Consider the following 24,385-nt stretch of genomic DNA (forward strand, 5'->3'; position numbering starts at 1 on the left):
TGTTTGAGCAGATATCATGTCATGAGAGGAAGGTTTGGACAATTTAAAAATAAACCAAGAGCCGAATGAATACAAGCCATTTGAAAACAAACTGCGACCAACGTTGGCTCATTAGGTGAGCTGTGTCACTAATTCAATATTCTCCAGTAATGAGTGTAAGCAATTATCCTGTCTGAAGTTAAAAAATTACATTTTTATCAGCTGATTCCTTTTACAATGTTTTCCAAGAGCAGAGTTGAATTCAAATCCCAAAAAAAATAAAAATAAAAAATAGAAGCCACCAATTAAGATATGAATACAGGAAACACACAAGTGCACCCAAATGAATATTTAACAAGCCAAACATTTGTTTATCATATTGGTTGAAGCAATCAAATATTCCCCAGTTTGCAAAAAATCTGAAGGTGATGAATCCTAGACAAATCTAGGACAATAATAAAAAATATGTGGCATACTGCACACACACACACACACACACACACACACACACACACACACACACACACACACACACACACACACACACACACACACAAACTATTAAGACATGGAGTCAAATATGTTTAAAAAATGTCAGTCTAAACTGTTTTTTATCTCTCAATATATGCACTTTGCTTTACTGGAATTATTTATAAAAAAAGACGTGGTAACACTTTACTTGAACGTATTGACATAATCGTGACATGACACTGTCATAACTATGACATGACACTGTCATGAACGTGTCATAAACCTTTATGACTCTTGTCATTAAGTGTCATTCGGTTTTTGTCATGACAAGTTGACATTGTTTGGGTTGTCTTGATTATGACAACTTGACATTAATCAAAGTGACATTACCAGAAGTTGTCTTGGTCATGACAACTTGACATTAAATTAGTTTGGGATGTCTTTGTCATAACAACATAACATAATGTCATCCTGTTTAATGTCAAGTTGTCTTAATAAGGACACTCCAAAGAAATTGAATGTCAAGTTGTCATGACAAATACATCTTCTGGTAATGTCATCCTGGTTAATGTCAAGTTGTCATTACAAAGACATCCCAAACAAATGTAATGTCAACTTCTCATGACCAAGACAACTTCTGGTAATGTCACTTTGATTAATGTCAAGTTGTCATAATCAAGACAACCCAAACAATGTCAACTTGTCATGACAAAAACCGATTGACACTTAATGACAGAAGTCATAAATGTTTATGACTTGTTTATAACGTTTATGACACGTTCATGACAGTGTCATGTCATATTTATGACAGTGTCATTTCACGATTATGTTGATACCTTCAAGTAAAGTGTTACCAAAGACATTTTATATTAATCGTGACAAAGGCACTCTGATCAAACACTGGTGTTTGATTAAAAGGCTTTTTATGGATCTACTTTGAAGTGTGCAGTATGTTTGTCTCTCTCTTCTCTTGATTGCACATGCAAAAATTGCAAGACTTTAAACGTAGTATTCTGTTGAACCCAACTTTTACGCCCAGGCTTTCCTGTGCCAACAACTTGTCCTTAAAGAGAGTGTTTGCTTCAGGCCAGACAGATATTTTCAGAACACGGGGCATCTTAGTCAAAAAAAGAAGTCCTTTGACACAAAATTTAGACTTTAGAGCTTACCAGTTAGGAGTCCTTAAATAATTGAGTCAACAGTCAACCTTAATTAGATAAAGTAATATAGATTCATCCTGGTGACATGGTGGCGTGACTGGGGCACACTGGGTCCATCTTACAACCGCTGCCATGGCCTCATGATGTGACAGTATAATAATCTAATGCAACTAATGATACTTTTCAGCATCGATTAATCTGTCAATTATTACTCCATTAGTTGTTTCGTCTATAAAATGTCAGAAAACTGTGAAAAATGTCGGATCAGTGTTTCCCAAAGCCCGAGATGAAGTCCTCAAATGTCTTGTTTTGTCCACAACTCAAAGATATTCAGTTTACTGTCAATAGTTGACAACTAATCGATAAATAAGAATATGAGTCTTTTTCTCAGCCTAGATTCATAGAATCAACAGCGGCTTCATTAATTTATTTTTTATAAAACGTACACTCTGTTTGTTAGAACAAACTACACACAGGCCTGAAATACACACCTATTCATGCACAAATGAAGAGATGTCAGAGTGAGTGGGCTGCCAGTGCTGGACCCTGAGCAGTTGGGCACCTTGGCAGTGCATCTCTCCAGGTTCCACACTCTGTACTGGGACTTGAACCAGCGACCCTCGGGTTACCAAACCAACTCCCTATAGACTGAGCTACTACCAGCCCCCATTATAGGACTTCTCCTGTTACCTTTGTATGTTTCTGAGCAAATTTTGTTGCTTGACTGTAATGGACAACTGGGCAAACACAGATAACCTGACATCCCACAGATATTTCAACTGCAGCCATAATGTAGAGTGGTGGGAGGGAAAACATGCCCATCGACAAAGTGAAAGGTAAATGTTTTGTTGTCACTCCTTCGGAATTAAATAAAAAGCACTTTTCCCTACAATTACCAGTCTGTGCTGATGTTTAAACAATCACACAAGAAAAAAATGCATCACAGGAAGGGCAGAGACACTCTGCTGACAGCTGTCAACACATCATATCTCTCACATTATAACAACATTGTACAAATAGCTGATTCTCTGAAAGCCGTATTCTGAGAAATAACACAGAGTGAAGTGGATGAAGCAGGCTGAGGAAAAGTGTGTTTCTTCAATTGCTCTTTCTTAAATTACTCCTGGTCAGCTAATTGACAAGACTAACTGCCCGGTTTGGCCATCTACTGCCATCTAGTGAAGTGATTTGTGATTACCAGCTACATATAGTGGACTACAGAACCTCTTCCACATAAAAGCTGCATGATGACTACTTTGATTCTGGTTTGCAATAACTGTGAGACCCACAGAAAAATTTTCGTCTCCATGAAATTACTGTTTTTCACTTCTCTTCACCAGATGAAAAGCTCTCTATTTCCCAGAAGCCAGCTGCACATGCAGGCACTGTGTATTTTTTTGTTATAACCTGAAGAGCACTCGGCTGTAGAGAAGCTCAGTGTATCTTGGAGTGTGACTCTGTACACATCTTGTATCATCATCAGCAAACTGATGGAAAAGGAAATACAACTCCACAATCTAGAGCACGGATGTCAAAATCATTTTAGTTCATAGACCACATACAGCCCCAATTTGATCTTAAGTGGGCCCGGACCACGACTCCAGCAAGATCCCAAATCCTATCTGCCACATAGTTTCTTATCAGGCTGATGTTGGGAAAAGCCTGTGTACATGCGGTTTCTCTGCAGCCTTCGGCATACATGTCTTCACAAACTCAACCTCAGAGTACTGCTTTGATGCTACAATAAGATAGCTAGATTTCACAGATGCATCGATAATCTCTCAGCTACAAAGTCGTAAAACCAGACTACTTTTCCTCAAACCTGCCAACAACCTTTTTCACCTTCTCTGTTCTCAGTTGTCCTTGCAATTTATTCTTTTTTTTTTTTTGTTATTCGTTGTTTTCTTTTTAATTGTTTGAAATAAAGATTTCTCTGAAATCAGGGAAACCCATTGCACATGGTACTGTGTGTGATTGTGTATGTGACAAATACATTTACAGGTGACATGCCTTTTGTAGAACCACCAAAACAAACCCTAATGAGGAGCAGAGGGTCTTCTTTGCACTGATTTGTTGTCTGTTAGAGGCCGAAGCTAAACTCAAACCTTTCATGTCCAGACAGTCAGTCTATTTGATGATTGCTTACTGTGATGGCAAAAGTAAACTCACCAGATCCACAAATTAGGGAGTGATAAACTCATCTATCACCGTTGCCGGGGTGACAGTATCCAAATATGTGCTGTAGCCTGGCAACAGTGCCCAAACAAAAGGCTCGCGGCTATAGCGGGCTGATTTTCCTGGCTGGTAAAAATGAGTCGACCGGGCAGCAGCCTTAATGAAAAAAGGGTCAAGCTAAATGAAGACCCGGGAGGTGATCTCTCCGTGTTTACCAAAGCTCTCACCGCAGCAGAGAGTCCTGAAACACGGCTACTGTCCGCTTTCAACAAGGACCCTCACGCCAGGAAGGCTTACCTGGCAGGGAGAGGTGAGTCCGCTCATATGCCTGCTGTATAACGGTTTCTTTTCTTTCCTTTCTCTTTCAGGGTTTTCCCCGCCATTATAAGGTTAATGGGCACCACCTAAGCCTAATGAATGTCACTAAAAGACTGTAGTTGGACTTCTTCAGCAAGTTTTGTTTTTAAGCTTTCAGAGTGTTATTTATGTATTATCTGCTCTAGCTAGCTAGCTTTTACAACGTTTTTAGACACATATGGTAATAATAACGGTCCAAAATAATGTGAAAAAAAGAGACGCAAAAACAACCAGAAAGGGACATAAACTGACTACAAAGAGAAGCCAAATGACCACAGAGACCCCAAAACAACTCCAAAGAAAACCAAAAAAGACCGAAAAGAGACACAACACCTACATAAAAACACAACAACCCACCAAGAGACAAAATCCCAAACACAAAATATATGGGGAAAATGCTTCTTTTTTTATTGAAAAACGTCACATTTTCTTGAGGAGGGACGCCTAAACCCCCGCCAAATACGCACAGAGGTCTTCCACAAAGCCAGGGAAAACACTGATGTATAATGGGAAATGTATGCTAGCCATTGCTAGCTAGCTTTCATGGCACAAAAGCAGAAATGTAAAAAGTTATGTGTCTCCCTCAGCTTCAAATCAAAGTTGACACTTTAAATTATTAAATTACAGTAAATACTGACTCAATCTGGGGTTCATAGACACTAGCCTAAATATTTTAACTTTTAAACACCAGGCCCTTTTAGTGTCAGTGCAGAGACTTACTTTTGTTGTTTAGAAGCAGAGAGATGTCCCGTTTTAACGAGGTCTTCCAATGCGATTGTAGTCCATTTCCAGAAGCTTTTTAATCCAGCATCGAATCACAGTGTCTTTGTACAAAAAAATCCATAATTATGAATCCTTAAATCAAGTTACGTAATGTTCAATATCTCTGCATTGCTTTAAGCTAGCGTCGTTCAGTTTGTTTAGCATGATAGCTAAAATCTGGGCCTTTCCAAAGAGTTCCTCTGCGTGATCCTAGCCTTTCCAGAAGCTTTGTAATCCGGCCTGAAACTGCAGTGACTTTTCCAAAACTTTGCACAATAACTCAGGAATGATCAAACTGTTTACTGTTAGCTCCAGCCATCTTGCATGTTGTCAGGTGAGTGTGTCGTCCAAGGGGGTAAGCGTCTGTCAACAACCCGTAGCTCCTATGGCGCCATTTTGACGCTAACAAGCACTCACCCGCCGTTAGCATCCCATTGACTGCCATTCATTTTGGCGCCACTTTGACAGAGAATAACTTTACATCTGAAGCGTTTAAAGACTCATCCTTCACTGGTCTCCGTCCAGAGCAACGGGATCTGTTGGTCCAGTTTATATACTGTCTATGGTGTCGTCCAATAAGAGGCTGTCTTTCTGACTTTCTTCTTTTTCTTCTTCTTCATTCATCCACAAAATTGGAGATGCTGCCACTTTCCTGATTGTACGGTGGCCGACAGGGGCAAACGCCCTGCAACTTAAGAAAACACAGGCAAATAGACAAAACACAAGGAAATTAAGAAAACAACTTCATTAATTTGACAACACATGTGCAGCATTCAGCAAACGCACTGCAAATACACACAACACAACCAAATACATAAACGCACTGCAAATAAAAAACGATGCAAAAAGAAAAGCACGAAAACCCCGAAAAAAGAAGCGATGCAAAAACAAAAACAACTTCATTAATTTGACAACACATGTGCAGCATTCAGCAAACGCGCTGCAAATATCACAACACAACCAAATACATAAACGCGCTGCAAATACACACAACACAACCAAATAGATAAACACACTGCAAATACACACAACACAACCAAATACATAAACGCACTACAAATACACACAACACAACCAAATAGATAAATGCACTGCAAATACACACAACACAACCAAATACATAAACGTGCTGCAAATACACACAACACAACCAAATAGATACATTTTCGACTGTTATTAACCGATATTAAATTCATATTATTATTATTATTATTATTATTATTATTAATAACATAATATATTATTAATATACAGTCTATGCTCCCGTCTCATGCCCTCCCGGCTGGTGCCATCCCCGAGCTTCGGCTTTTCAAAATAAAAGCTTGCGTCTGGTCCGCTATGTCTTCGTACTTTGGTGTGTTGGATGTTTGTGAACTAAACAGTACGGCAATCATGCTTATGAATACAATAACTTTTTCAGCAGATGTCTTACTTACAACACGATGGAATTAGCAAAGCAGTTTTGTGTTTATATGTGCCAGCGGGATTTATTCAGTTTGATAAATCCCACGGTAAATTGGCTGGTTTACTAAACAGGGAGGGACTAGAAATTAAACCCTCTCATGTGGCTTAAACAAACGTCAACATTAAATGCTGATGCAGTTTTAAATGTTTTATCACCATGAGTTTACAGACGTCTCTGCTGACTGAGTATCACCTGTGACCTGAGCCGAGACACACCCACCAAACGAGAGAAAACATAGATTTAATATTTACAGTCTATGCAGTTTCTCTCTCTCTCTCCCTCCCTCCCCATGGGGTCAAAAATCAAGTTGTTCCACTTAGCTGCTCCCTCTAGAGGTCTGGAGAACTTCCGTTGTGTAATCTGGATGCAGCGTTTTTTTTGTTGCATTCGTTTTCTGGGTTTGGGTGCTTTTCTTTTTGCATCGTTTCATATTTGCAGTGCGTTTATGTATTTGGTTGTGTTGTGTGTATTTGCAGCGCGTTTATGTATTTGGTTGTGTTGTGTGTATTTGCAGTGCGTTTATGTATTTGGTTGTGTTGTGTGTATTTGCAGCGCGTTTATGTATTTGGTTGTGTTGTGTGTATTTGCAGTGCGTTTGCTGAATGCTGCGCATGTGTTGTCAAATTAATGAAGTTGTTTTCTTAATTTGCTTGTGTTTTGTCTATTTGCGTGAGTTTTCTTAAGTTGCAGGGCGTCTGCCCCTGTCGGCCACCGTATATGATTGTGTTTCTTCGCTGCTACACATACTAAGCATGGAACGAACAAGCCAAAAATAATGATATTACAGCATGAATGTAATAAATAATGCATATATTCTCAGAGTAGAGCTGCAGATCATTTAGGCAGCGCTGAATGTGGAAATGAGTGTGATTTGGCCTCCTGACGTCTCATAGCAGACAGAAAATGCATTGGAGATGACTCAACTAACTTTTTGGATAAAAGCAAATGGACTTTTACTGTTCTCTGTGTGATTTCAATACATTTCTGTGAGATTCCATTTCCGTTTAGTCTTTTCTTTTGTCTGTATAGTCGTATAACAATGTATCCATTCATGTGACATCCCTGCAGCGTGCATATCCTGAAAGACCAGGTTGTCCAGAAAAAAAGATGTCTTTACAGTAACTTGATTGTGGTTTACAGGGTTGAGGTTACACAAGCATTATTACACATGAGACTGAGCGAACCAAAGATTGGAAAAAAAAATGCTTAGACCTCAGAGCAGTTCAATAATGTTCTAATCTTTACCTAGACATAAATAAACTAAGACTAACTAAGCATATTGTCAGTAGAGAGTATATACTTTAAGGCACCACATTGGTTTAAACCTGATTAATGCCACTTGTTTGTTTCCTGATGACATGGTTACTACAAATCACACATTGACACTACAATGCACATATGTAAGAAATAGTGTGTTAATTCAATTTTAGGCTTGACTTTGCGAGAGCCTCAATCACAGATCTCTCTTGTTCTTTCCGTCACTAATTTTTCACAGTTTGATACGGTGTTTTGTTGGATGAAAACACATTTGCAATGTCTGTCTTTTGCAGAGTATTACAGCGAGGAAGGGAAGACCTTTGAACTGCGTCTTGTTAGAAGAATAAAGCAACAGCTGAGTGCTGATCCCACTACTCGTCCGGAGTATCCATCTTCTCTTGGTCTGACAGAATTCACCAGGCGAGCCACAGAGGTCGCTTTGGGGAAGAGCTCTCGGGCTATAGTGGAGAACCGGGTAATCTCAGCTGTGCATGCACACTGTAACTGATTGTAGTTTAGGGATATATTTACAGCTCAGTGTGCACAGGTACAAACATGTACAGATGACGCAGTAGCCTGTACCTAATTGTTAGGAAAGTTAGTCACCGATTATGGGTGTCAGGACACGGGAGGCAGGGATATCCTTTGAAAGGTTTATTGTACACTAAAATATAACTGTTGATTATTTTCATAGTCAATTAATCTGTTGATTATTTCCTCGATTAATCGATTAGTTGTTTGGTCTATAAAATGGCAGGAAATGGTGAAAATCAAATTGGTTTGTGATTAATTTAATAGTTGACAACTAATTCATTGATTAGTCTTTGCATCTCTAAAATATATACAGATGCACAGGCACTACTCCTTTTACACTGTAGATTCCTAAGGAGAGGGAAACCAACATCAATGTTAACTAACATGAGTCCAAGTAACTTTGGGTTCAACATTGTGGGGAGGGGGGGATGAATTCTCCACTTTAGAGCAAAATTGAAATTTTGAATGTCAAACACTTCATTTTCTGCATTCTGGTGAATTTTTGTGCAACAATTTGTGCCTTTTCTGCATCAATTTATGGCGCAAATGTCTTTATTTATGTAAAAGAAATTATAATAGGTTTTTTTTGTGGGGGGGGTTGCACTGGCCAGTTTTGATTATTGGGGGGGGGTTGTAACCCCCCCATCCCCCCTGTAAATTACACCTATGCATGAGCCTGTTGCACACGATCAACCAATCAATAAGCACTGTGCAGAGGCATCTGTAATGGATTTATGTCCAGCTTCATCTGCAGAATAAATCAATACAAGATTAGTACTCAACTGTTTTTACATCAGCCATATTAATAACTCAACTCTTGATTCTTTTTTTATAATGTTTTTATTGATTTCACAGGACATGTTACAATAAACATAAAGGGCTTATTTTTTTTACATTTTCACCCCAACCCCAGGTTCCACACAGAGTTTGTAAGTATAACACTGGGAACTATTTGTACACTCACATATGTCTGTACACCTAATGCAATTAGATGAATATGTAGGCCACATATACGCACATATGTTCATATTTATACAGGGACAGTACATATACAGAATAAAGAAGAAATTAAATATAAGCGGCAATGGTACACAACAAGGAATGCAAGTCGGTGGCACTATAGAACTCTTGGTGTTTCTTGATTTTTGTTGCAGGTGTTCGGTGTCCAAACTCCTGGTTTTACCGCTGCTGTGCGTCTTGGGGCTGAACTGTTGAGACACTGGTATAATGTTGGTGCGGATTGGTGTGGGCCGGTCTATCTCTCTTCCCCCTGTCACGGTAAGCTCCCCTCACTTCCTCTTAACAGCATTTAACCCTTGTGTTGTCCTCGGGTCAAAAATATGGGTTTCTTTCAACCAAATTGCCCAAAAATAACATGGATAGTTCCGTACATGAAATGGGCTGTAATTATGCATCAACATACGTTCCTCTGATCTTAACTAGTAGCTAAAATAATTCATAATTTCTTTTTTTTTTAACAAAACATTTAGGCAGAATTTAATAAGAATTTGTTTTATTGACCATGACTTCCAAAAAAAAAGTGTAAAACTAGCGGTGATAAGTTGGAATGAAGTTGGCTAAGAAGATGTAACACAGAATTAGGTGATAATTTATACTTAATATATATTATATTTATACTATGCTTAATAAAACAGGCAAAACAGACCGGGTCAATTTTTACCATGGTTGAATACAACACAAGGGTTTAAAGATACAACCACAAATTTCCAAAGAATAAAGAAAATTCCCGCACACCCTTGTCACCTCTGCATTATTCTGGATCAGTGGAAGTACATTTACAGGATAGTTGCTTGACATACATGGATGTTCCTCACCTTCTGCTCGTGTGTTGCCGTTCTCAAACTCCCTTCACTTCAGGAAACAACAATGAAATTCGCCCTAGCTACACGTTGGAAATGGCAAGTTTGGAAGAAAATTTGGATTGTGCAACAAGGCAGGCCTGCAAGTTCCCTCCCGAGGTTATTTTGCAGAGGCAACGTACCTGCGTCCAGCACTTAGCACGGCCCAAGACGATTGTGATTGGTTTAAAGAAATGCCAATTTCAAAGTTTTTTTCCTATCTCGGAATGCTGTGTGGACTAGCCAGACTTTACTCCACAGCGCTGTGGAGATAGAGCTGGCAACTACCTCTGCACTGGTTTATTTAGTCAATGTTTCAAATCACAAATATTTTGGGAATTTTCTTTTTTCTTTGGAAATTAATCTTTGAGGTAAAATAATCCCCTGTACCACAGAGGAGAAAAAGCAAGAAGTGCCTTGTCAGTGTGAAGATTGCAACTGTATGCTCTACTCGTGTATCCTTTACATCAAGTTATAAAAACAAAACAAAAAACATTGTATTTGCTCACAGTGGGGGCTCCACACTGTAATTACACACTGGAGGTTAAAGCAGCATTGAACTTGAGGAGTTTGTACTGCTTTGGAATCCACTATAATGTTTTGTCTTGATCCTCCCTGCAGACTCATTGGCTGGTATCTTCCAGGCAGCGGGCATCCCAGATATCCGCGAGTATTATTACTGGGATGACGAGCAGCGGGGCATTTGTTTGGAGAAGCTTCTGAAGGATTTGGGAAAGGCTCCAGAGCGAAGTGTTGTTGTTCTGTCAGCGTCTGCCCACTATCCCACCGGAGCAGACCTCTCTCAGAATCAATGGGCCATGATTACAAAGCTCGTCATGGTAACTGTTGTGTACATTTATGCTCAGAGGCTAAAATTATCAGACAAGTAGCTCCTCACTCCCACTTAAATCATCATTTGCTGTCTCGTCACTCTCTTTCAACAGAGGCGTAGGCTTTTCCCTTTCCTCTTGCTGCCTGCCCAGGCGCTCTGCTATGGCGACTTAGAGCGGGATGCCTGGCCTGTTCAGTACTGTGCCTCGCAAGGGATGGAGCTCCTCTGTGCTCAGTCATTCTCCCACTGCTTTGGATTATATGGTGAGAAAGTGATGTTAAGAATTGATTAGAAAGTACATTTCCAGGATAACATCCGGCGCGTAATGTCAGGCTCCCACAGAGCCTGACATTACACCTCCCGCTCCCTGTGCGTTGCCGTTCTCAGAATCCCTTCGCTTCAGGAAACAACAAAGTTCGAGCTAGCAAGCTACACGCTGAAAATGTCAAGTTTTGAAGAAAATTTGGATTATTCAACAAGGCAGACCTGCTTGGTTCTTTATTAGATTTACAAAAGAATATATTTACAGCATTTCCTCTCTAACTGGGACGTTTTGGGACCGATTGGTTGGATTGCTGTGGACGAAGTTCACACGGTTATACACTAAGACTAAATGCTGTTTAACCATGTATCAGCTAATTTAAATAGCTCACGTTACTGTATTGTGTGAGCAGTTAACTTCAGTTAATATTGTATGTGGTTTTTTCTTTTGCGAGGTGCAAATGTTCCACCAAAACAAGTTCCTTCCTGAGACTATTTAGCAGAGCCACCGTCGCTGCATCCAGAGCGTAGCGCCACCCAAGACGATTGTGATTGGTTTAAAGAAATGCAAACAACCCGTAGCGTTTTTTCTCCTATCCCAGAATGTATCTGTGGTGTAAACAGGCCTTACTCCACAGTGCTGTGGAGATAGGTCTGGAAATGTGAGACAAAAATAGATTGATTTGTGTGTCACAAACTGTAATCTGTGACTTTGAATCAATACAGCCCAGACTTGTTTTTCGTTTTCTGCTGTGTTATTGTATAGTCACAGTCACGCTCTCTGTTGCCTTTCAATTATGATAAGGTCTCTCATTGTGAGGCAGATCAGCTTGTTCCTTGTTTCTGTATGACCTGGGGGATATTCACTCACCTGGAACGGAGTGCTGTATTTTATTTTCTGATTCAAAAGTATCCCTCTTCAACTGCATTTTCAATCGCAGAAAAATAAGAGAGAGGGAAAAAGAACATAACACCACTATTGCTGGAACATGGTGTTTCTTCACATCAGACTCATTATTCTCCTTCCCTTTGTAAGGTGAGGCTGTTGGACACCTCTTGTGCGTCCTAAAGCAGAACTCCCTCCTGTTATCTGTGCAGCGTCAGGCTGACAAAATAGTCCGGTCACTGTGGGCCCAGCCATCTGTAGGAGGAGCACAGGTCGTCGCCACGGTGCTCAGTAACCCTGCCCATCTGGTTGAATGGTGAGTCGCGCTTCACTTGAATGAATTTTCTAGTATTTAAAGAATGTTGTTGGGCGACTACATTGCTACTGTATCAGTAGATGTACTTAGCGATAGCTGGACCTTTTGTGCCAATCCAACCTACAGGCACGCAATGCTTCAAAAACTTGAACTGGTGATGCAATCCAATGGTTTATATGCTGTACTAAACTATATTGAAGGTATTATCTGCAGCAGAGGTAACTCCTGGCCTTCCTGTCCAGATTGATAGACCTTTTTGTCTTAAAGTAATGAAGGACTGTCATTTCTCTTTCCTTAGTTGAGAGGTTGCCATAACATGGATGAGTCGAATAGGGCTATTTACTGTGTACCAACACTACCTCGGCACAGCACAACTGATGGTCTGAAATGCATTAAGTCGGCAGGAAATTCAACAAATTACCTTTTGACAAGGCTGTTGATTGAAAAGCATTGCAGGTGACTACCTCATGAAGCTGGCTGAGAGAATGTCAAGAGAGTGCAAAGCTGTAATCAAGGCAGACCATGGCTACTTTGATTAATCAAGAACAGAGATCTTCAACAAGAGTTGCTGCAGGGGGGCCGCCAAATTGTTGTTAGATGGTTTAAAAAAATGTTTTAATCCATCCATCATCCTAAAACATGTCTGAAAATATGCATTAACATGAACTCTCCCCCAAAAAGTTGACCGGAAGCTCATGGTGCTCTTGCAAGGTGTGAGTTGGCGTCTCCACAGAGGCTGGCTTTGCTTGAGTTGTTTCTTGAGTTGATTTTGTTGCTTTTAAGAAAAAATAACTAATTTTTGGCTGTTCAGGCTCGTCACCTTCTCTGCTCCTCTTCGACATTTTTTACCGCTAGTTACTACGAAGGAGCTTGCTACAGTTACGCTACATTCACGAGACCATGTAAGGGTTAATGTACATTACTCAGCAACAGGTGAAAATAGGGGCAAGGTTGCGGGACTATAGTTAAAATGAATTGAACTTTTAAAGCGAGGAACAAGAAGCGAATTGCCTGTATGTGTGAAAACAGCTTTATTTCGCGCATGCGTTTTCTTTTTTATAGCATAATTATATAATTTTGTCATTCTTTCAGGGGGCGCGGGGGGTCAATGGCCAATGGTAGGGGAAACACTGATATTGTTTTTAATGTAGGCTACACAACATGATGAAAGGCTTAATGGCCCACAGCTAAGGTAGCCATAAGGTACAGTTAAGCTTAAGGATTTACTGTGCCACATTTTAACATCAAAACATGATGTAAAAATATATGAAATGCCAACAATTTTTAATTAAAAAGCTTAGCATTGTACGCACCATGAAAAGGTATGTGTAAAGGCCTTAGGCCGTCCTTCATGTTATCGTAGGCCCAGTTTGATATGCAACTCAATTTTATACAATATATGTTGTAGGGGGTCCCTGCTTCATCTTTTTTTAGCCAAAGGGTCCTTGGATTAAAAAATGTTGAAGACCCCTGAGCTAGAATATAAAACATGAAACAAAGATTGTCTCATGGACTGTTCACACAAATTGGAAACAAGTGGTTTCTTACAGAGTGGAATGTTGTTATTTACAACAACAGCCTAAAGTAAATAAAAATAGCCTAAAGAAAAACCATTGAATGAAAAGACGTGTCCAAACTTTTGATTGGTACTGTACTTAAGATTTGTTCCAAATGCTGTCCACTTTTTCTGTTTCCCAGGAAGCAAGAATTAAAGAGCATTGTGGAGAGATGTATGCTGATCAGAGAGGTTTTGAGAGAAAGGCTGAGGCTTTTGGGAACTCCAGGTTGCTGGAACCACCTAACTCAACAAGGTGGACTCTACTGTTTCACAGGCTTGAATGGTGAGTAGCGAGACTATCCTCCCCCGAAAAAACGCCCACATAAGTAATTAGTTCAAGCAGCAATTACGACTTATACACTCACCTAAAGGATTATTAGGAACACCATACTAATAGAGACTCATCAGACCAGGCAACATTTTTCCAGTCTTCAACTGTCCAATTGTGGTGCCCTCGTGCAAATTGTTCTGAAGTAAAGTTCATTAGTTCATTTTCCTATTTTTAGTGGAGATGAGTGGTACCCGGTGGGGTCTTCTGCTGGTGTAGCCCATCCACCTCAAGGTTGTGCGTGTTGTGGCTTCACAAATGCTTGGCTGCATACCTCGGTTGTAACGAGTGGTTATTTGAGTCAAAGTTGATCTTCTATTAGCTTGAATCAGTCGGCCCATTCTCCTCTGACCTCTAGCATCAACGAGGCATTTTCGCCCCCCAGGACTGCAGCATACTGGATGTTTTTCCTTTTTCAGACCATTCTTTGTAAACCCTAGAAATGGTTGTGCATGAAAATCCCAGTAACTGAGCAGACTGTGAAATACTCAGACCAGCCCGTCTCACACCAACAACCATGCCACGCTGAAAGTTGCTTAGATCACCTTTCTTTCCCATTCTGACATTCAGTTTGGAGTTCAGGAGATTGTCTAGACCTGGACCACACCCACACTAAATGCATTGAAGCAGCTGCCATGTGATTGGTTGATTAAATTATTTCATTAACGTGAAATTTAACAGGTGTTCCTAATAATCCTTTAGGTGAGTGTATTAATGTTTATAGTGACGGCGCTCTCTAGTGGCTGTAGTAGTTATGACGGGAAGCAGTAAGTAAGGTGACGAAATATAACCCCTATTTTCCACCGGGCACGTCTGCGCTGTGTTCCGGAGGTGCTGCGGCTACCGGCGGCCATTTAAGTCAGTGTTTGATATTCCACCAGCTGCACCACGGCGTGTCCCAGAAGCGTGCGTGAAGCAGCTCTCCACTCCGCTCCGCTAAAGATATGCGCCAGGTCTATTTTCACGCGAGGCCGGGGGCCATTCGGACAGCGGGGCAGGAAGTGAAATAGCGAGAGTATCCAGTCAATTTACCAAAACACACCCCCCAATATCATATATGTCTCCTCTACAACAACACGGACAACGAGAGATTCATCTTGGAAGTGGAAAATCATAATAGACAATCACAAATCCCTTTTATCATGACAACGCCATAAAAGAGAAGGCATGGAGTTTAATCACAGGAGTGCTTGCAGTTGAAGGTAGATACTAGATTAATAAACACGTAATTGTTCTGTAAAGTACTTGTAGAAACAATATAATCTGCGAGTCGGGCAGTAAGGCGATCCGCTTTTGAGACGCTCCCGCTGTGGAATGGACTTTCTCCTCCCCACCTTCAACAACCTGTTTGCTCTCTGAACTGGCTTATATTGGTTGTGTCACATCATTTGAAACAAGTGAAATCAATTTTGAGTGGTTGTGTTCAATCAATGACATGTGTTCTCTATTTGTGTTTGATTGTTGCCACTTGTGTTTTCCAGTATGGATGACATGTGCATTAGAGTGCACGATGTGTTTTGAGAATGAGAATGTGTTTAGAGTTTTGCTGAAAAGTCTAAGTGAGATCTTTTACCATGTGAAATGGTTTAAGGTATTGACAACAGACTGCACAATTAGCTAAATGAGTTCAGGCAACTGAGAACTTTGTTCAGCCAATGGGTTTTAGTGTTACAGCAATTGAGAAAAACTGTAACAACGGAAATGATTTACATGGATTTTCTTTCTTTACTTTCTTCTTTTTAAAAGAACAACAACAAAGCTCATGATGTTTTGAATACTGATGTCTTTTCAAAGTATTTCTTGTGTTTTTTAGGTGAGCAGGTAGAATTTCTGTCCAAGAGGAGACACGTGTACCTGCTCCCCGTTGGCTGTCTAAACGTGAGTGCAATCAACGGTCGAAACTTGGACTATATAGCCGAGTCCATCCACCTGGCTGTGACCACTTCAATCTGACAATGAGGCTTTTAATCAAGCTCTGAAATCTGTCTCAGGGGAGCCTGACTGAAACGCTCATTTAGATGTGTCACATTCAAACGCTCAGTTTAAAGATCACTGTAATTACTATTGCAAGTCTGGCTATTGCAAAATAAATACTGGTAGACATTCAGAAAAATGTAGGGGAAAATGCAATTGCTCATTGAATTTCCGCTGATGTTTCATGACAGAGGTGCAATCATTATTACAGAGACTATTAGTAACAGAGACTGGGCTGGAATGGCCCTTAAGGTGACAAAACATGACTTTAGGATGTGATTGTGTGTCCTGTATGGAGACCGTAGAGGGACATGGGGATTTTGTTTTGTCTCGTGAGCACGAAACACCATCCAGAATCCAGCAGTTGGTTAGCTTAGCTTAGCTTGTTAGCTTGGTATTTGCTTGACTCAAAATGTACAATGTGAAAAAAACTGAAATGTCTAGTTGGGTTTTTACAGGAGGACAAAACCACAGATTTTATGTCTTTGTTTTTGTACGGATTAAAGAAATGGGACAAATTTTGGAATATTATCGATGTTCTCATTGAACTTGAATACAAAAAAAGAAAGAAAGCAATAAATGTATTTCCCATAAACAAATTATTCCTTTACATTTTTGTCTGTTGATTTCGGTCATCAAATCTGTGTAAGATCATCAATTTCTAAGCACTTTTTTGTTTACTTACTCATTTTGCCTCTCTTTCTTTTCAATATACGATGTGACTGACAGCACCTTTCTTTAATATGTGGAATTCCGGCTTGTATATGGGGCTTGTGGGTGTAAAGGGACAATTGGGGCAAGATGAAGAAACACTTTCTTTATTTGTCACTTACAATCTGACAGTACATTGTTGGGGAATTTAATCTCCACAGCTAACCCATCCTAAGCATCAGAAGCAGTGGACAGCCACAGTAGGGGTGGGATAAAAATCTTGATACGGCAATATATCGTTGTCCTTCTTTGTGTGATACGAGAATCGATACACTGGATAATAAAATAAGGTGCTCTGAATAGATTTTCCTGCTCCCAGCGTGGCTATTTCATGGCTCCTCGAGGTGGCGTTCAACACACGAATGAGGGAAACTTGAACATAAGATAACGAGCCGAAGAGGAAGATGGCAACGAGGTTTTCAACGGGATGTCAGACAGCAGTTTGAGGAAAATAACAGATGCCCCAGCCACGTTCAAGTCCAAAGTCTAGACCCATAGTTGCTCTATAGTTGTGTCATTTTAATTTATAGACTTCACAAAAAAAAAAAAAAAAAAAGATTATAGATTATTATTTGGGGCATTTTAAGCCTTTCATTTACAGGACAGCTGAAGATAGGAAAGGGGAGAGAGAGGGGGAATGACATGCAGCAAAGGGCCGCAGGTCAGAATTAGGGCTGGGTAAAGAATTCAATACTTTTTTTACATGTACCCCTAGGGGTACTTTGGAGGACTGCAGGGGGTACATGAGATATTTAACAAAATGTTTAATAGTTACAAGGCTGTTGTCCAGAACATTGTTCCTCTTTATGTAGACTTTTTTTTTTTTTTTCTACCAAAAATGTGACATTTGTGTCGCCTTCTTTGTACCTAATCTTGCCTTCCTTCCTTCTATTGTCCTTCTACTTTTTACAAGTTTCTCGCTTTTTTTTCAAAGTTATGTCACTGTTTTTGAAGTTCAACCTATTCTTGCCTTACCTCCTTCCTTCTTTCTACCATCTTTTTCCAAGTTTTTTTTTATAGTTTTTGTCTCCTATTCTCATTATCATTTAAATGTTTTCTTCAGTCATCTATCGCTGACAGGACTGTACTGTTCCTCTTTATATAGACTTTTTTTTCTTCTTCGTCATTCAATAGCCAATTTCAATACCTAAGGAGTAAATCTCAGAGTCAGTGAGCCAATCAGCATGCAGAATGCTTCTACCAAGATCTACTAATGTCTGTTATTGGCTGTAGAAATGCGCAGAAAAAACTCTACGTTACACAGAGACGGGGCTCACGTCATAGGAGCTGAAACATAAATAAAAATATTTGTGCCGTAATGTTGTAATTTCTTTTTGTTTTATAAAATTGGACTTGAAACAAGTATTGTTTAGGAACCGGTATCAAAGTCACGCTATTGGTATCGGTACCTGTATTGACATTTTTTTAAGGATACCCAGCCCTACTCAAGACACATAATAGTAAAGGGAAATAGTGCATAGTGCTTAAATACAAATCATCACTATGCACTAGGTCACTTTACTATTACGTGTCTTGAGAAAGGTCCCTGGGACCGAAACGTCGACCGACCAATAAACCAAGGCAGAGGTGAAAAGTGTGTGCAGTAGGGGCAGGAATCATCAGAGGCCTCACAATACAATATCATCACGATACTTCTGTCACGATACGATGTTATATAAAAAAGATACATTTCTCTGTTTGTTCATCTCACTTCAATTGTATTGCTGCAAAATGGGATTGTCAAGAAGACAAACTGACCAACACGTATAAATATAACAAAAGATCGATACTTTGCATCTGTGTATCGATACAGTATTGCCACGGAAAATATCACGATACTGTGCTTGTTCGATTATTTTTCCCACCCCTAGTATGCAGGAGTTTTTTGTTTGTTTTTTTAGACGGGGCTCACGTAGTAGGAGCTGGAACATAAATAAAAAAAAAAAAAAATGCTGTAATGTTGTAATTTCTTTTTCTTTCATAAAACTGGTATTGAAAAAAGTATCGTTCAGGAACTGGTATCGGAAGTCACAGTATTGGTATCGAAAAATGTTAAACGATGCCCTAATCGGAATTGAACCTGCGGCCGCTGCTGTAAGGTCTGAGCCTTTGATACATGGGGTGCACGCTTAACCAGGTGAGCAACCAGGGCGCCCCCGCCTGGTGGAATTTAGGGGTAACAGTTTGGACTTGCAGTGAATAAAGAGAGAAAACCTGCACAATGTATTCATAGTTAGACCGCTATAGTGATGTATCATTATAGGATCGTCTAGCAGTATATTGATTATCACAGAATTACTGTATCGTGATATTATCGGTATGGTGAGCTGTTTATTTTAAGAAGTATTCAGATCCTTTACTTAAGTAAAAGTCCTAATATCACAGTGTAAAAATACTCTGTTACAAGTAAAAGTCCTGCATTGAAAATGATACTTAAGTATTAAGTATGCAACTATCATCAGGAAAATGTACTTAAAGTATTAAAAGTAAAAGTACTCAATGCAGAAAAATTCTCACATTTTAGAAACTGGAAACGATCCAAATAGTTCTGTCAATCAACTAAGTTCATTTCCGCTGTGCTTGTAGGTCTGTATGTTGTTGGGTAGTTTAATTTATAATGCAACATGGTATTTTATAAACAAACTACATGCGTTTTGTGTGCAAAGATCTTAATGTGTAAAGTAACTAAAGCTGTCAGATGAATGTAGTGGAGTAAAAAGTACAATATTTCTCTCTGAAATGTAGCGGAGTAGAAGTAGAAAGTGGCATGAAAAGAAAAGTAAAGTACCTCAACATTTGGACTTAAGTACAGTACTTGTTGGTTAGATTGGTTACATTCCACCACTGATCGTATTGCATCGTGACGTGCTCTGTGATATCCTCCCCTGAGCCACATAGCAGCGCCCGGGGAGCAACTTGTGGTTCAGTGTCTTGCTCAAGGCAAAACGGATTTTTTTTGGGGTCAAGTGACCAGGTCAGACTTCTTCAGAAGTAGTGTGAACAACTCAAATCTAGCCCAGATCTGATTTTTTTCAAATCAGATTTAGACCACTTCCATATGTGGTCCTGAATCAGACCCAGGTCTGATTTTTTTTCAATGCGGCCGCAGTATGAACAACCAAGGCGGATATGATGCGACATTTACGTAAATCTACATCGACATTTGTCACAATTATGTGCCGGCGGGAGTTAGCCCTAGACACAGACAGTAAAATTAAAAACTGACAGAAAGTTTTGAATAAACTCTGTGAAGCTATTCACAACGCAGTCCCACCACTCCTAGCTTTGTCTCTGCATGCACACAGAGGTGCAAAGTGAATTTGCAGCCATAACCCCACAAAAAGCCAAAACAGCCAATCTGGCTCTCTTTCTCTTCATTCTTCTCCTCCTCAGCACCTGCTCATTTATGTTACAGCTGCCATTACACAAACATTTTGAAATAAAAGCGAAAATGCGAAAATGAGTCAAAGCTGACCCCCTCTACCTCTGAGCCACAGCCACCAGCCAAGATTGCACGTTGTGCTTCTCTCACATGGATGTGCTCTGTTGAATTGAGACATCTGGTGTGCACTCTACACATTTCCTGTGTATATTTGTGTATACTTGTTTCAAATTAAATAACATTTTCGAGGAAATGCATTTTGTATAACCAAAGAAGCTATAGCATCTTTGTGTGGATACTAGGCATATATCCTGTACCTTGTTAGCGGCATGATGTCCAGACTTCATTCACCAGCACCGTCTAATAAAAGGGTAAATCAAGAGCTTATCAGTGCCAGAGGGAAACCGTCAGACGGATATGCATCAGAAGAACATATTTTGCCTACTGCATTCAAAGCAAAATGATGCTCTCCAGCTTCATGAATTCCTCAGTTGCTGTGAACATAAGTCAGAAAATGAAATCTCAAATATATTAAAACACATGCTGCGTACACGCCAGATCTCAGCCGCCTTTATAATTAAACTGGGTGTGCTGAGTAAACAGCCTTGACAAGAACATTGTCACAATCGTCTGTGCTTCTCGTGTAAACCTATTTTCATACGTCAGCGTGATGCATGTCCGTTCCTAATTCTTTTCAAATATAACATCAATGGGACTCATGCATATACAGTATATTGCCTCGTATTACAAATTCCTTCATATGACTTGACTGCACATTTAACACCATCATATCTGACTGTCAAAGTGGCAGAAAAATAAAGATAAAAATAATATTCTTGCGGCAGGTTTAGGAGGTTGGGTGCTTCACACAGCGTAACCGTTCTTCTGAAAAGAGTTGTGTTTGGTTAGTTGGGGGTGTTACTGCCAAATAATGTTTTTCGTAACATTTCCTTTCAACTAAGAAACATTTTCAAATGATGTGAATGTATCGATCAGTAATCCTCTTCTCTATCATGCATGTCTGTGTGGCAGCATCGTTTTTTTGGACAACAAACGGCTTTTATCTAACTTAATACTCTCTTTTCATTTGTGAGATAGGCCGTTATTGTCACTGGATGCTGTTAAGTTCTTTGGAACAGGTTGCAACAAGGTGTTTAATGGAGGCACGCTTTTCATTTCAGCGACCCACAGGTGAACAATGAGGATAATCAACAACCATCATACAGAATCTGAGCCATTAGTTTGTAGCTGTTTGGAGGCCTTTGATTTGCACGTGAGCTGGCTTACATGTGGACGGTGTTACAGATACTGTACTCGTTCACAGGTTTCAACTTTGTGACATACATAATACGTCCATGTGTCTGAAGGTTGAAATTACCGATAGTTTTAGGCATCAGTAGAGAACATAAATAAGGAGGCAGTGGGCCCTAGCTTGCACCCGGCGCAGTGCAGTGCAAAGCCCGACGCAAGTATCTTTGCTAGTTTAAGACCAACACATCAATTTCAATGTCAATTTCTCGCCCAGCGCCCACGTCTTTTGCGCCCATGGGTGTGCTGGTCTTACAGGGAGGTGTGTTCAGGTGAATTCTTGGCGTATTGCTATCTTTAGGCAGCGGGAAGTGATCGCGCCATTGACCAACAAAAACCTGGTCTAAAGTCAATAGCGCAGCATTTCATTGTTATTTTAACAGCAAATTAGTTTAGAGAAAGTCCCGCACACTGACCATTACGCAAGTAATAATTTATTTAGAAAAATGCAACGTTTCGGTCTTAGACAATGAAGGTCTAAGGCCGGTTACACACTGGATGCGTCGCGCGAGCGTGTCAGCCGCGTGGCGTGTCCGTTTTTATTTTGGCTCCCATGTTAACAGGTTAGAGCTTACACACTGCCTGCGTGAGACGCGCGTCTCGAGCCGCGCCTGAGACGCGTGCCTGCTAGAAATAGAACCGACGCCTATTTTTCACGCGAGACGCGAGCGTGTTGGAAGCGTTTCCATGCAAAATAGAACAGGAAAATATGTTTATATGTCATTTAGACACGAATGCATATTAATAAATGACATCTTGATGTTTGAAAGTCTCTAGGTTTTGACATCAATGTAGATATAAATGTAATAAAAAATTTCAGAGAAAAGATTTTCAAATATAGCACCTGTCATACAGAACGAAATATTCTGTAACATATTTTGCAGTCAATACTGCCGACGTTCAAATCGTATCAAATCAGTAGGCTATATATTTATTTTAAGTTTAACAACTCTCCCCATACGTCGAACAAGCCGATATATAAAGGGTAGAATAGGCTACAATAACAACGTAGTGTGTGTTCTGAGTGACGGTCCAGCTACAAAAAGTTGTTATAAACAGACAGCCCACTTACCCATTTTTCAGACTTTGAATGTGTCGGCGCTACGTCCCGAGATCAGCCCTCCCTGTACCTAGCAGCAGGAGCAGCGCTGCGTCACACACGCTTCTGGTGTGTAGGACACAGAAAAATCCACGCAGCGGCCACACTTCTGAGACGCAACAGAAACGCCACGCTCGCGCGACGCATCCAGTGTGTAACCGGCCTAAGACCGAAACGTTGTATTTTTCTAAATTATTGCTTGCGTAATGGTCAGTGTGCGGGACTTTCTCTAAGCTTCTGATCTGCTACTTTTGATCATATCCTACGCACCTGCCCGACAAAAGAGGTGTGCAAAAAAGCTTTCCTACGTAACAGCAAATTAGTAAAATGCCTGGCACACGGACCCTTTTTTCCGCCGTCAAACTAGCAAAAGTGGATTTGGACGTGCCCTAAACGCACCTGTGCCATGCGCTTCACACTGTGCGCTAAGATCGTTAAAATAGGGCCCAGTTTGTGTAATATGGCCTTATAAAGAAAAATGTACCAGTGTTGTTCCATTCTGTAGGGTTGTATAAATGAAGACATACCAACTTTCTCATACAAACTGCAATTGTGTGTGTGTGTGTGTGTGTGTGTGTATGTGTGTACATGCATCCTAAAACTCCATGTGCAGTTATCCCAGCATGAATAAAGGGGATTGCCTAAATACAAATATTCAGGCTGTTCTCATGAACCGTTCGCTATGAAAAGTAATGCACTGTAGTAATGCACTGTAATTTGTATGTATTTCACATATGTATTGCTGTATGCACCACTATGACTTCTGGGTCATAAAACACAAGGGCTTCAAGCAGGGGAGCGGAGTTGGTGTCCTGGGGAAAACACAAGACTTCACCCAGAAAACGTGTCTTCATGTCCTGCTAGTACTACGTCACGGCATAACCACAATGGAAAACTTGTTAATACCGTTACGTGTCTAGGAGCTCCAGAGCTTGGTTTAATCTTCAGTAAATACTCGGTTCGCCAGGCTGAAATGAAGGATGAAATGGCCTGCCGTTGTCCTCAACTCCGGGTGCCACTTCATTTGTAGACATTCAAGCGGACGTAACATTAACACGACTTGATGTGGAAAGAGGAAAGCTTCAGTCACTCTCAGCAACACGTCCATTCTCCTGCGACTCTCAGTCTGACTCTCTCCCAGCTGCTCACAATCTTCCTTTAATCACAAAATAGCTAAATTGTGCCTTGACACTACTAACCACATCTTTTTTTTTTTTTTTTTCCTTAGGGACTATTCGTTTTATATTTGAGGGGCTACCGGAGGAGTTTTGGTATCTAGAGTCAAAATAGACTTGACCCTCCCTTCGCCAGCAATAAATATTTTTACGACCCTCCAAAATGATTGGGAAAAAAGGCATGACCCTCTCCAACAATTTATTGATGCCTTTTGTACTGGTTTGCGCTTGGCAAAGATGTACAGATAGCCACTGTTGTTTTACAACCATGACATACATGACTTAACCTCTGCTCTCTCATCTTACACATCACACTCCACTATTATAGTGGCCATTTCAGTAGATTTACTCACTAACATTGTTGTGGAAACACAATAAGCATGAAAACTAAATGCACAAAACTGCATTACTGCATGACTTCAAATACTAAGTTACTCCTCTAGTAAACTAGTATTCACATGAAATAAAACAATAAAACATTGAGACTATTCAACAAAAGCACACTGGGTAATAACCCATATTGACAGCTGCCCCCC

The 24,385-nt window shown here is 40.2% G+C and overlaps 1 protein-coding gene across 1 annotated transcript; it reads left to right on the forward strand.

Annotated features, from left to right (window-relative positions):
- Positions 1 to 3,642: 3,642 nt before the first annotated feature.
- On the forward strand, positions 3,643 to 16,405 carry got1l1 (glutamic-oxaloacetic transaminase 1 like 1). Its single transcript, XM_031305114.2, has 8 exons — positions 3,643 to 4,095; positions 7,920 to 8,101; positions 9,315 to 9,438; positions 10,641 to 10,858; positions 10,964 to 11,114; positions 12,149 to 12,314; positions 14,013 to 14,155; positions 16,014 to 16,405. The coding sequence occupies exons 1-8, from the start codon at positions 3,921 to 3,923 to the stop codon at positions 16,151 to 16,153; spliced, it is 1,299 nt and encodes a 432-aa protein (XP_031160974.1). The 5' UTR covers positions 3,643 to 3,920; the 3' UTR covers positions 16,154 to 16,405.
- Positions 16,406 to 24,385: the final 7,980 nt, after the last annotated feature.

This window comes from Sander lucioperca, chromosome 2 (assembly GCF_008315115.2).
Source record: "Sander lucioperca isolate FBNREF2018 chromosome 2, SLUC_FBN_1.2, whole genome shotgun sequence".
Lineage (NCBI taxonomy): Eukaryota > Metazoa > Chordata > Actinopteri > Perciformes > Percidae > Sander > Sander lucioperca.